Source organism: Phalacrocorax carbo, chromosome 10 (assembly GCF_963921805.1).
Source record: "Phalacrocorax carbo chromosome 10, bPhaCar2.1, whole genome shotgun sequence".
In the NCBI taxonomy this organism is placed as follows: Eukaryota; Metazoa; Chordata; class Aves; order Suliformes; family Phalacrocoracidae; genus Phalacrocorax; species Phalacrocorax carbo.
Genome location: NC_087522.1, coordinates 18309940 through 18321951, shown reverse-complemented (window position 1 = coordinate 18321951; position 12012 = coordinate 18309940). Strand labels below are relative to the sequence as shown.

Genomic DNA, 12012 nt, shown 5'->3' with positions numbered 1-12012 from the left:
GCTGATGGATAACGAATGAAACCATCATCTCTGACGCTAACGGGATGCGAGTACATTGAGCAAACAACTCTGATCTTCAGCCACCCACATGCAGTACATAGCCTCAGCGCCAACAGCCTGCCTGCTCACGACCGTGCTCTACCTAAACCCACTCTCATTTCAGTGGTTTCTGGTGCATGTCAAGTTTCCAGACCTGTGTTTCTATTCAGCAGGGAGAGCATGCTCCAGCACATCGCACCAGATCTCCCAGCAGGCATGAGCAAAGGACCCCACTAATCCCATACCTCAGTTTTCAAAACCCTGCCCTCTCTCATGACACCATCATTGTCCCATACAGCTTAAATCCAGCCAAGACAAAACTGAACTCTTTCCTTCTCCTTTTGAATCCTCCAAGCCTCTCTAGAGGAAGCAAGGTTTTCCAGGGAGTGGCAAGGGGAGAGGTTTCAGGAAGGAACTGCTCATCATCCCTGAGAAGGAGGAATCCTCTGGGGAAGGAAGACCTTAACAAAATGTGTCTAACTGGAAAGGAAAGGAAAGGGAAGTTACTGCTGGAAGTTCCTGCTGTTCCTGCAGAATGTGATAAGCCATAGGCACCTCAGCCCCACACAGCAGAGCTGAAGGAGCCCATGCCACCCTACAGCCATGGTTGGAGCTGCCCTTTTCTTTGCTAGGGAAACGCTGCAGAAATCTGCTCAATGCCAGGATGCCCCACAGACCTGGCACAGGCTGGGGCGATGCCAGGTCTGCAGCTGGGAACCAGCAGCTTTGCTTCCCTTCCCTTCCCATTACAGCTCCAGCGCATTCCCACCCAAGTACAATTATCAAAGACCCTTGGCCACCTCCATCTTCACCATGGGCCTTGAGCTCAGTTAGGTCAAAGGCATTCCAGCTACGGTGCTGACAAGTGCTGCGATCCCCCTTCCTGGCACAAGATGACACCCCTCACCTGGCATCATCATCGCGGGCTATAAGAAGGCGCATGTGGCTGGTGGCTGATGCCATCCTCAGGATGTCCACGGCTCTGTGAGACAAGGATTTCAACATGTCAATGCCAGGTTGCAGCAATGCCCCATGGAGCTTGCATGGCTGCCTGTCAAAGTTCATGGCAAACTGGGCAGAGACCCGTGACTTGGGCAAAACCCATCAGCAGCCAAGTGACTTTTTGTGGCTGGATGCCTGTGGAGCAGCCCCATTCCCTGCCCTGGCAGCAGGGCCAGAGAGGAGTCAAGTTGCAGCCTGATTTCCTACTTCTGCACTAAATTAGAAGTCCCTGATAACAAAGCAGGCTCAGAAGATGCATGTGGCAGTGAGCAAATACCTCCCAGCACACCTCCTCCATTGGGAAGTTTCCATCTCAGGGACAACCACTTTCTGGTTCAAAATACACATATCCCTGTGGGCGTCAGGGCAGTGTGCGGGGAGCCAGATGTAGCCTCCCGGCAACTGCAGAGATGTGCTCGGGGACCTTCATCAAACCCAGCCACCCTGGGAGCTTTGCAGCAGAAGCTCCTCATGCTGGTTCCCAAATATCCAGCCAGCCTAAGCATACCATGCAGAAGCGCAAGGCAGCAGCAGGCTAGCACCATGTTTAATGGAAAAGAGGTGCCCCAAGACTGCAGTACTCCTCTGGATCAGTTAATTATTTTCTTGGCAGGGAGGTGAGGGGCTGGATTGCAGCTCTGGAGGGAATCCCCCACACAGACCAGCACTGTTGGGCTTAGGCACTGGCTAATCTCCTGTCCTGGGAGCTGCAGGGTTTGCTGGGAAGCTGCAGCAGATGGAGTGGGGGTGTCAGGAGCTGTTAAAAAACCCAGCATTTTTCTAACTGAATATCTCACAAATACAGTTTGGGTTCACCAGTCTATTTTTATATAGGAACTTTCATTTGATAATTCCAGGTTGGGTCTCTGGAACAGTGCTGTCTGCATCACAGGACATGCATGTCCTCCATGCAACCTCTAACCTAAACCACTTCACAGAATTATACAAAAGCAACAGGAATGCAAAATTTCTGTTTGGATAAGGTACCTCTCACTTGTAACCCCAATTAAGGAATCTCCATTGACCTCCAGGATCTGGTCTCCTGGCTGCAGGCGCCCTAGAAAAGAAAACCAATGGATAGAAACTGCAGAAAATACAGCTTGAAGGGACTGGGAGAGGTTGGGCAGTTCCTCCCTTTGCCCAGAGACAGGATGAAATATGCATTCCTGAGATGCTCATCCAGCCTGTTTTTCAACAGATGAAGTTTCTGCAACCTCCCTGACAATCCATGCGAATGTTGCAGCACTTCCTCTGCTATAGGAAGTTAAGAAAGTATATACCAAAAAAAGCAATAAGGCTTTTACTTAATTCAGTTTGAGGGAAGGTAGAAAACCATGAATGGCACCTCCACCTGTTTTGGATTTATTTTGCTTTATTAGATGGAAAAATGATGTAAAATTTGGAGGGGGAAAAAAATAATCTGCAGAGCCCTGCCAGATACCTCCTTATTTGAAGACGCTCAGAATTAAGTCAGTGGCCCAGAGCAGAGCTGAATTTGCAAAAGGATTTTGGGGCTACAGGCAGTCAGTGGCAGGTGGGAAAGGACACGCAGCAAAGTGAAGTTTTTTGTGGGACAGAGACGGATCTAGCTTTAAAGACATGAAGCAATCATACAAATGCTAGGAAGCCAAGAGAAAGCCACTATCAGATGTTACAATAATTGCCACACTAAAAAAAAATACCCCTGCTGCTCAAAAATCAGGGAGGAAGCACCTGAAATGTCTAATAAGGCAACTTATAAAATAAATATACTGGATTTTGGCTTTTCTCAGAATTTGCAGTACTCCACATGATGATTAACTCACCGTCCACGTAAGCAACACCCCCTGGAATGATCCTCTTGACATAAACTCCATATTCTTCCCCGGTGAGTTCCTTGATGCCACCAATTACCTTAATACCTGGAGAAAAAGAAGGCAGAAGAATCATAGTTTTCACAGGCCACCTCAGAGGGACACAGCCTCCTGCACAGCTCCCTGGCACCCTGGCACCACCTGACACCCCTTTTAAAAACCATTTGTGGAAAGCCCCACGTATCCCCTGCACTACACAAGCAGAAGCAGAAGCAACAGGATGGGGCCGCTGACACAACACAAAGACTAAAGGCATCTAATAACGCCTGCTCAGAGCAAGAGCTACGGAGACAAAGCTTCCGAGAAAGGCATAGGCAAGGAGCAACCACCTTCCCCAAGGTCATAGAATCATTGAATGGTTTGGGTTGGAAGGGACCTTCAAAAGTCATCTAGTCCAACCCCCTGCCATAGGCAGGGACATCTTCAACTAGATCAGGTTGCTCAGAGCCCTGTCCAACCTGACCTTGAATGTTTCGAGGGATGGGGCATCCACAGCCTCTCTGAGCAACCTGGGCCAATGTTTTCACCACCCTCATTGTAAAAAATGTCTTCCTTATATCTAGTCTAAATCCACCCTCTTTTAGGACAAGGGGTGGTGGTTTTACACCATTGTAACAGGCTCTGCTAAAAAGTCTCTCCTCATCTTTCCTGTAGGCCCCCTTTAGGTACTGAAAAGCCACAATAAGGTCTCCCCGCAGCCTTCTCTTCTCCAGGCTGAACAACCCACACTCCCTCAGCCTGCCCTCACAGCAGGGGCATTCCATCCCTCTGATCATTTTTGTGACTTCCTCTGGACCTGCTCCAACAGGTCCAAGTTCATCACTGGTGTGGATGCCTCAGCCTGTGCTCTTGTCTCTGATAAAACTTGTCATAGGAAACATTACTGGGGACAAGCGATTCCCACAGGACATCTGGACAAGTCCCAGGTTCAATACAGTGAGAACACCCTCTCTGCATGCTCACCTGCCTGCCAGGCTCCAGCAGCAGCTCCACCACAGCCTTTGAAGCTGCCAACGATGGCAGAGCTGCACATCGGGAGCAGCCCCAAGAGCAGACACTTTTTATCAGTGTTTGGACCTGGGAGGAGCAGCCTGGGGCAGGAGCGAGGGTGCAGAGGTGACCTTTGGTGTAACCTTGAGACCCCCCCATTGAGGCAGCATGGCTTGGGTACCCTGTAGCACCTTGGCAAAGGACTCATGCTCTGCATGACCACCTCTCCAGCCACAGGACCTGTCCTTGCCAGCATGCATAAGCTGGCTGGCAGGAAAAGGCCTAAGAGACTTATTTGTCCAGGGCTTATTAAGTCCTGCTTCAAAGATCCAGGCTGTGGACAGAAGGATTAAAAAGCCTGGCTTTAATTAACAAATCTCCCCCGAGAGCCGCTGGTCAGGCATTTTGCTGTTCTGGACAGGAGGGCATGCTGAGGACAGGCGGCACCACAGAGAGGGTCACTGCCAGCATGAAGCCAGCTTCATCCTCCGGCTGCTTCCCTGGGCTGACGAGCTGCTCTGAGCCTTGGTGGGGTACCAGGATGCACAAAAAGTTTTTATAACCCAAGCTCTGCTCTAAAGACCCTCCCAGTTTTCAGCTACCTCTAGAGAAAGACTTTGTGTCTCAAGTCACCTTACATTAAATTTCTGATTAAAAACAAATTCATCACAATTTTTCATTTCATTCCCATATGCACCAATTGCTGCTTCTCCCAGGCACAAAACCCCAGCCCCATCCAAGTGCTGGAGTTTATTCTCTGGGCTTGATGCATTAAACCATACATCCCCCAGGTGTCTGGGAGGAGCTGTTGTACCAATGGCCATTGGAACTCATGGCAGAAGTCCTCAGGAGAAGGCACCAATGTTGTTCTCCATTGCATTTTTTTAAGAAATTCCCTAGAATTTAAAGTATTGTCCAAAAGAGGTATCTCTGAGTGGTGTGAGCCTCACTGAGTCATGGGGGGTGGTTAGGCACCTGTGGACCAAAGTGGGGAAAAGATGCTGCATTCCCAGCACCCACTGACAGAAGGTAAAACCTGCTCATCATTGAGGATGTTCAGCTAGAAAGCTTCTCGGCTCCCAGAGGGGCTAGGGTGGCTGCTGGTGAGCTTTGCCACCAGCTGGCAGAGAGAATCTGGGGAGCAGGCTCGCACTTGGGGTGGGTTTGGGAAACCCCTGGCGTGGTGGGGGGTCCTGCAGAGGCAAAGCCCCATTGGTTCCCCTGGACAGGGAGGACATTGGAAATCTGGCTTAAGTCAAGGTGATGACTCAGGAAGTCATCATATGTCTTTCTTCACAACAGAACATGAATTAATTAGGAATGATAAAACACAGTAGACAAATCATGTAAAAGTCTGCATCTCAGAAGAGGCACAGCTGTAGCATCACCCAGCAAACCAACAGGACCTGCCTGTGACAGGCTCCTCTGCCAAGGTATCAAATCAATAATGACTCATTTCCTTTTTGTGTTGCAAATCAATTGTAATAATGGCTCAATATAACTGAAGTATCTACAAATCCTCCTTTATCCCCAACTATGTCAGGAGAAAATCCGATCTTGTTATTAAAATCAGTGATTACTCACAGTATTGCTCCCAGACACACTCAAACTTTGACGGGGGGGGGGGGGAAGGAAAAAGCCCTGACTGTTAACTCCCTTGTTGGCAAACCATCTGGGTGCTGCCAGGCTCTGCCCATGCTGCCCTCCCAGCCATCACTTTGCCATAGAGGCACTAAGAGTGCCAGTCCTGCCTCCGAGAGATGCACTGGGGAGTCGTCACCAGGGCGGGGAGGAGGAGGAGTAGGAAGAGGAAGGCCTCACCCCTGCCAGGCCTCAGACCAAGCTGTGGGACAGCCCAGGACTGGTTGCAACAAGCCCCAATCATCAAAGATTGTGGTGGTAGCATTCCTAGGAGTCTTCATATTTTATAAACACCTATTGCAATGAAATTTATATCTGGGACCTAATGTAGGTAAATAACGGCTCTTTAATTATCACAGCGTCAACGTCCCAGTATAATGCTTATTAAGTCATACTTAGGGCCAGATAATCTAGCCTATTTTGGATCTCTTTCTTTAATCTTTCCTTTCTGGCAAAGGTCCTGGAGCCAATGCCCATGTCCCCAGTCTTTCCTCTTTTTCAGAATAAATGATTATGAGGAAACTCCAGGTGGGCATACAGGTTAGGCTAACTGAGACAGTGTTTTGTTGAGATTCTTAGTGATCCTATAAATTTATTCCAGACCCTCGAGTTTCTCTGGCACATCTAATCCCACTCCCACTAATGCCAGTGTCGCAGTTCTCAACTTCTCAGGTTTATAATCTCACCTGCTCCCAGCTCCCTATACCACAGGTCAAGGGGTGTCCTGGCTAATCTGGTTGTTTAGCCTAACTGTAATCATCTCTGGCACATCCTGACCCCACTGGTGGCTGTGCCATGCTCCCAGAGGTCCACACAGAGAGAGGCTGCCTGCTTTGTGCCTAAGCTAGCCATGTTCAATTACATTTCCCTTAATCCCTCTGTTGATCTTGCAGCCCTGGCCAGCTTTTTCTGTCTGGAGGAAGGGACAGATTAGAGTTGAATCACTCACTGCCCTGTCCTAAGAAGATGAAGGTCAAGATAATGGGATCTCAATGTTTCTGAGAAATGCTTCTTAATCAGCACTTCCCTTTGATGGCTATTCTGTAATTCAAAGTTCACATTTTAGGAGCTGCCAAGTAACCCCTTTGAACTTCTGCTGAGGTTCACACATGGGTTTCCACCTAAAGCCACAGAGCAACAGACCTGGGGCCAAACGCTGACCTGCCATGCCGGCACTGAGCAGGCTGATGCTGCCCTAAAGAAGCTCTACCAGAATAACACCCACATCTGAACATAAGAAACTCATGGAAGCATCTTTTTTTTTTCTCACACACACAAAAAAAAAACATTTTGAGCAGCTACACCTATGGCAGACATGGATATCCTGCAACCACCACTTGGTCCTCAGTTGAAAGAGATGATTTCTGGACGACAACCACTTGTCTTGAGCATTTCAAGCCTCACAAGAGAGGATGAAGAAAGCTGATGATGGCAATAGAAAATCCACATCATTCCTGCAGCACATCGCAAGACCCTGTAGAGGGTCTGCAAGACCCTGCAAAGACCCTCTGATGGCAGACTGGGGCAAAGGAGGCGTACTGGGACCCAGCAAAGCGGCTCACAGCAAGCTGTAAGGTCTGTGCACCTCTTCCAGAGGTCAGTGGCAGCCCAGTCAGGCTTTTCTGGGTCTCCTTCTTTAACGAGCTAATCTAACCCAACAGCTAAAATCCCATCAACTCAACCAAATCCACCTCTGGAGATTAAAATGTCACATTCACCAAACAAAGACATTTCCCTGAGCTCTTGTGAACATCATAAACAGAAGACCAGGAGAAGAGTGAGCAAAGCCTTTCCTCTGTGGCAAAGCCCTGTTACCCAAGAGGTGGAAACAGCCAATAATCAATCTATAATTAATCTCAGGTCTAAGGAAACCTGACCTTGTTTCTCTGGTGAGTTTAACTTCTCAGGAGGGGTCCCCAAATGGTTACCAGGGGCCTCACCAGGGGGCCCACAGCTGCTCTGCGGGATGATGGGCTGCACTTGCAATAAAAAATTATGGAGGAGACTGTGTGGTGGGCCCTGAGAAGTCCTGGCACAGGATTGCAAATTTTTATAACGTCCATGAAAGAGCACCAGTATTTATGCTGCTGGATACACAGCAGTCAGAAGAGATGCTGTACCAGATCCTTTCAGGCTGAGTTTCATGGACCTGTGGCTATTTCTCACATTCTGATGGATATGACCATCTATTTTCCCTTCTCTTTCATGCTTTGATGTTCAGAGCATCGTGGAACAATGTCTGACTTGCTCAGCGATCATACCCTTGCCCGTGGGCCAAACTTTCCAAAAACAACTCATATAGCCTGGTCCCCAGGAGAGCTGCAACGCCCTGCATCACCCATCAGGGTGGCATCCCACAGGGCCCTGCCTGCAGCAGGGCAGGGGCAGGCAAGTGCTTGGGGTTTTATTCTTGGGTTTGGGTTGGGTTTTTTTAATTTTTAATTTTTTTAAATTTTAAATTTTAATTAACCAGAAAATTCTGAAAAGCCTTTTTTCCCCCATCCTGCTCAGAAGAGGCTCCTGCACAGCTCTTAGCACTGCGGCTGCTCACCATCAGTGGGGAATAGTCAGGATTTTGACCTTATTTTAACCTCCCAGCTGCAAAAGGTGCTATCAGATGCTTGACACAGGCAGACACAGGAACCAGTATTTCTGTGAGGTATCAAACTTCACGTAGGGAGGCACATCACAGCACAGGTGCTGGGGACCAGGGGGATGTTCAAGCTGCCCCAGCCCACCCTGATGTCCCTGGCAGAGGTTCAGTACTCACCGAGCCCATTTGCACAGTCATAGAAATCAAAGCAGTGCACAGTTCGATCCATTCCGTATGGTCCCATGAGCGTCCTGGGAGAGAGAAGAGAAGCATCTTTCTTTCACAGGCTAAAATAAACAGGTGCACAGGAGCCCAGCCAACATGTGTGCAAGCACGTCCTTCCCACCACCCCAGATGTTGCCCATGGAACAATGTAGACGTGCAGGTTGAAGGACACAGCCCCACATATTAAGTCCTCGCTGGTAAAAAGCAGCCCCCTCCTACCTCCCCCAAAGTTTATGCGGATAAATGAGAGAATATGTGCAGGGCTGGACATCATCCTCCCCACCCAGCAAATCTGATGGACCTGTCTGTGATTCATTACCCCAGATTAATGGGGCTGGACAGCTGTCCAGCTCCCGGTAAATGAGATCAGAGCTTGGACCAATGTTCCGGGAATAAACCGGTTTCACAAATACAGACAGCCTGTAATGAAGACAGCCAGCCACGATCTGCTACTGAGGTTTTGTAATGCAGGCAGTCTCCATCCGTCTGGCAGGGGGTCTGGAAAAGGGGGATGCAAGATCTGCTAAGCCACTTCAAGTCCCTGCCTCACCAGGTCAAGGGTGGGAGCTTCTCATCACAAGCCAAAGTGGGTGCAAGATCATCATACACCTGAGTTTCCCCTGTGCCAAGTAACTCTCCCAACTGCCCTGCAGTCTCCCCCTAAACACCCACTAGCAAGATGGGCGTCCCAAATAAATGATACTGAAAGCTGCACTCTGCCCTAGGTAGGGACCCCGGACTCCAAACCTGCAACCACCAGCGCTTCTCCTCCTTGGGTGGCCCATGGTGGTCACGCCCATGAGGATGGGTGGACCTTGATCTGACAAACCCAGAGCCAGGTGTACCAGGTGGGAAACCAGGGGTGAGAGGCTCCCAAAACACTCCACTTCCCAGGAGTTAAGTCATAAGATAAAAGAAGTTTCTGAATCAATACCAGATCCCAAATCTGGATACAGCTGAGGAGGGACAACACTGTGGTGCACAACAGGCTCCTCTGAGTCCAGTGGGATGCAGGAGAGGAATAAACATTGATGATTTCTCTTTGCAGGCATCCAAATGCCTCTCAAAGTATCAAGCTATCTGCAAAACCAGTAACACCCACCTCTAAGATTTGGACTGGAAGCTTTTTCTCTTCATTAAAAAATACACCTCCTTGATATTCTTGCAATGTTTCACATATTCAAGAGACTGAACAAACAACTGGTCACACCTGGCTGTCAGAAAATGGAGCCCTAAAGCATTCTAGAAAGCCAGAGCAGCCCTCAGCCCATACTGGTTCAATATACGATCCAGGATTTTCAGAGTATTTTGCGTAAATCACCAAGGAAACTCCACCATGAGTAAAGAGAAATAGCTCAAACCAGGCTGAAATGCAACATGAGGATGGAGGTTTCGGTAAAGCAGATGCCTACTTGATACAATCAATTTTTATCCCCGATTTGATGCATGAACGGCGGAGCAGAAGTGAGCTTCACTAAAGCTAGAGACGCAAGAAACCCAACAACAGGCGCTAGCAATGATGTCCTCGACTCTTTCTGCTGCGCACGAGCCATCTCTGCTACCAAGCCCTGTTCCTGGAGAAGCCGCAGCAGATAACCCTTGGCTAGGGGTGGCCACCGGGACCCCCAGGGCTGCCCCATGTCCCCTCCCCAGTCCCTGCCCCAGCTGTGGGGGGATTACCTGCTGATGATGATAGCTCCCTTGTAAAGGACAGAGACGGCGGGCATCTTGCTGGCAGCGGCAGCCCAGCCCTGCCGGGCACAAGCCACTCTGATTTGGCAGGAATCCGTTAAAGCAATGGAAAAAAAAAATGGGGGGGAGGTCGGAGGACGTCACGTGGTCTCCCCATATGCATGTTAATTCCACCCAACATTAACACAGATCAACTAAAAACATCTCAACTTTAGATTAAAGCTTATGCAAGCCAAAGCCAACATGGCCCATCGCAAGTGCCTTCCCGAACAAACAGGGAGGGAGCTCCGCCAGCCCCTCCAGCAGGGCTGTTGCACTCATCATCAACACAACAGGGTAATTTGGATGCATCCTATTGTGTGCCTTTGGGAACAGCCCCTCCAGGGACAAAGGGCAGCGTTTGGTACAGGACATGTGTGCTCGCCATCCCTAAAGGCTTAAAATCCATAGCAAAGCTTTGGAAGTAATAACAGACTGTAGCACTTAGGGGTTTAGGTTTGGGGTTGGTTTTTTTTTTTCTTTTAGCATCTTTTCCAGCCCACAACATTTTCTTCTTAAGACAAAGCAAATTCAGCTGTTCCACTATCTGTTGGGAGCTCAGAAGTATGATTTGCCTTTTAACAGTCACTTCCGTCCCCATCTCACCACACATCCACATAGCCAGAGAAGGAGCATGACCCCTGGTTTGTGGGGACTGAGGCATGAAACGTTATCCAAGGTTGGCCAGTGAGCAAGGACAGAGCTCGAACAAGCCACCTCAGGGCTCGGCAGGAGCGGGGCTGTGATCTTGGTGGGCACAGTGTGAAATGAAGAGAAATTCCCTGGAAACATGCTTCCCTGGAGCTGCGAGCAGTGGGAAGACACGGGTCCTGCATCCCCATCAGCTCTAGGGTACAGCTAAGGTCACAGGTAAGCTCTTGGTGTTGACAACGGTGTCTTTCTTATGCTGTTCCCACAGCATCTCTCTGCAGGCTCCCAGCCTTACCCCGTTAGTGGTACCAGACCTCACTAGCTGAGCATCAGCGTACACCAGTCCGGCTCAGCTGGGGATCAGATATGGACATGCTTGCTTGGGACCACAAACTCTTAGCCAAATATTTCCTTGAAGCTGGTGCTGCTGGATATTACTTTTCCCATGCATGAACAACTAATTTTATTATGAAGAGCTTCCCCAATGGCCATGTGAAGCCTTGCTGGGCAAGTCTGAGGTGCTTTAAAATAATGACAATGGGAAGTTTTCCTGCATTTTGTTTGTTTTTTTTTTTAAAGTGACTTCCATTTGGGGGCATTCAGATGAAATATTAAAAACCCGGATAAACTAGATCTTTAGGTGGCCAAAACCCTCCTAAAAATTACTTAATTTAGCTACAAGATCAAAATTTGGATAAATAATGCCAAATAGACATCAAACATGGACGCATTTGGCGATACTTTATGCACACCCCACTAAGGCGAGGCGTGCCCAGCACCTAGTCCACATCTGCACAAAGGCTTTGGCCAAATCGGACTAAGAACAAGGGGTTGTATATGGAGCCATTTCCCAGTCTGCTGGACAGCTGCAGCCTTCCCCGCACCAAGAGCCTCACAAAGCTAGTCATCGTCACACCAACCCAACAGTGGGAAGATGCTGTTTACTCTGCTATCCCACAGACAATGTCACAGAGAGCTGAACATCTCACAGAGAGCTGAACATCATGCTCCATTAAGGCAGGAGAGTCCAAGTGCCTGGTGATCCCCAGCTCTGGTACTAAGTGACTCGGTCAAGGCTAGCCAGGAAGTTTTGTGGCAGACCAGACACACAAATTCAGCTGCCCCAGGGTGGAGTAACCCTCCATCCATGCCTGTTCTCCTGCGATGGAGAGCTGGTCCGTGCCAGGGCACAGCTCCTCAAGGGGCATGCGCCATGCCCACCTTGAGGTGCCTTTTTCAGCAGCTCACCTGTAAATGGGTGCACAAACAGCCTTCACCCACCAGCCT

The 12012-nt window shown here is 49.2% G+C and overlaps 1 protein-coding gene across 1 annotated transcript in view; it reads right to left on the bottom strand.

The window, feature by feature from the left end:
* The window catches only part of LOC104053934 (syntaxin-binding protein 4), a 35611-nt gene extending 25541 nt beyond the window's left edge, over positions 1–10070 (bottom strand). Inside the window, exons 1-6 of the mRNA XM_064462234.1 lie at positions 10024–10070; positions 9091–9163; positions 8296–8395; positions 2847–2942; positions 2029–2098; positions 947–1021 (exon numbers count right to left, since the gene is read on the bottom strand). Coding sequence (XP_064318304.1) covers positions 947–1021; positions 2029–2098; positions 2847–2942; positions 8296–8395; positions 9091–9163; positions 10024–10070 — 461 coding nt within the window. The remainder of the gene's footprint in view (positions 1–946; positions 1022–2028; positions 2099–2846; positions 2943–8295; positions 8396–9090; positions 9164–10023) is intronic.
* Positions 10071–12012: the final 1942 nt, after the last annotated feature.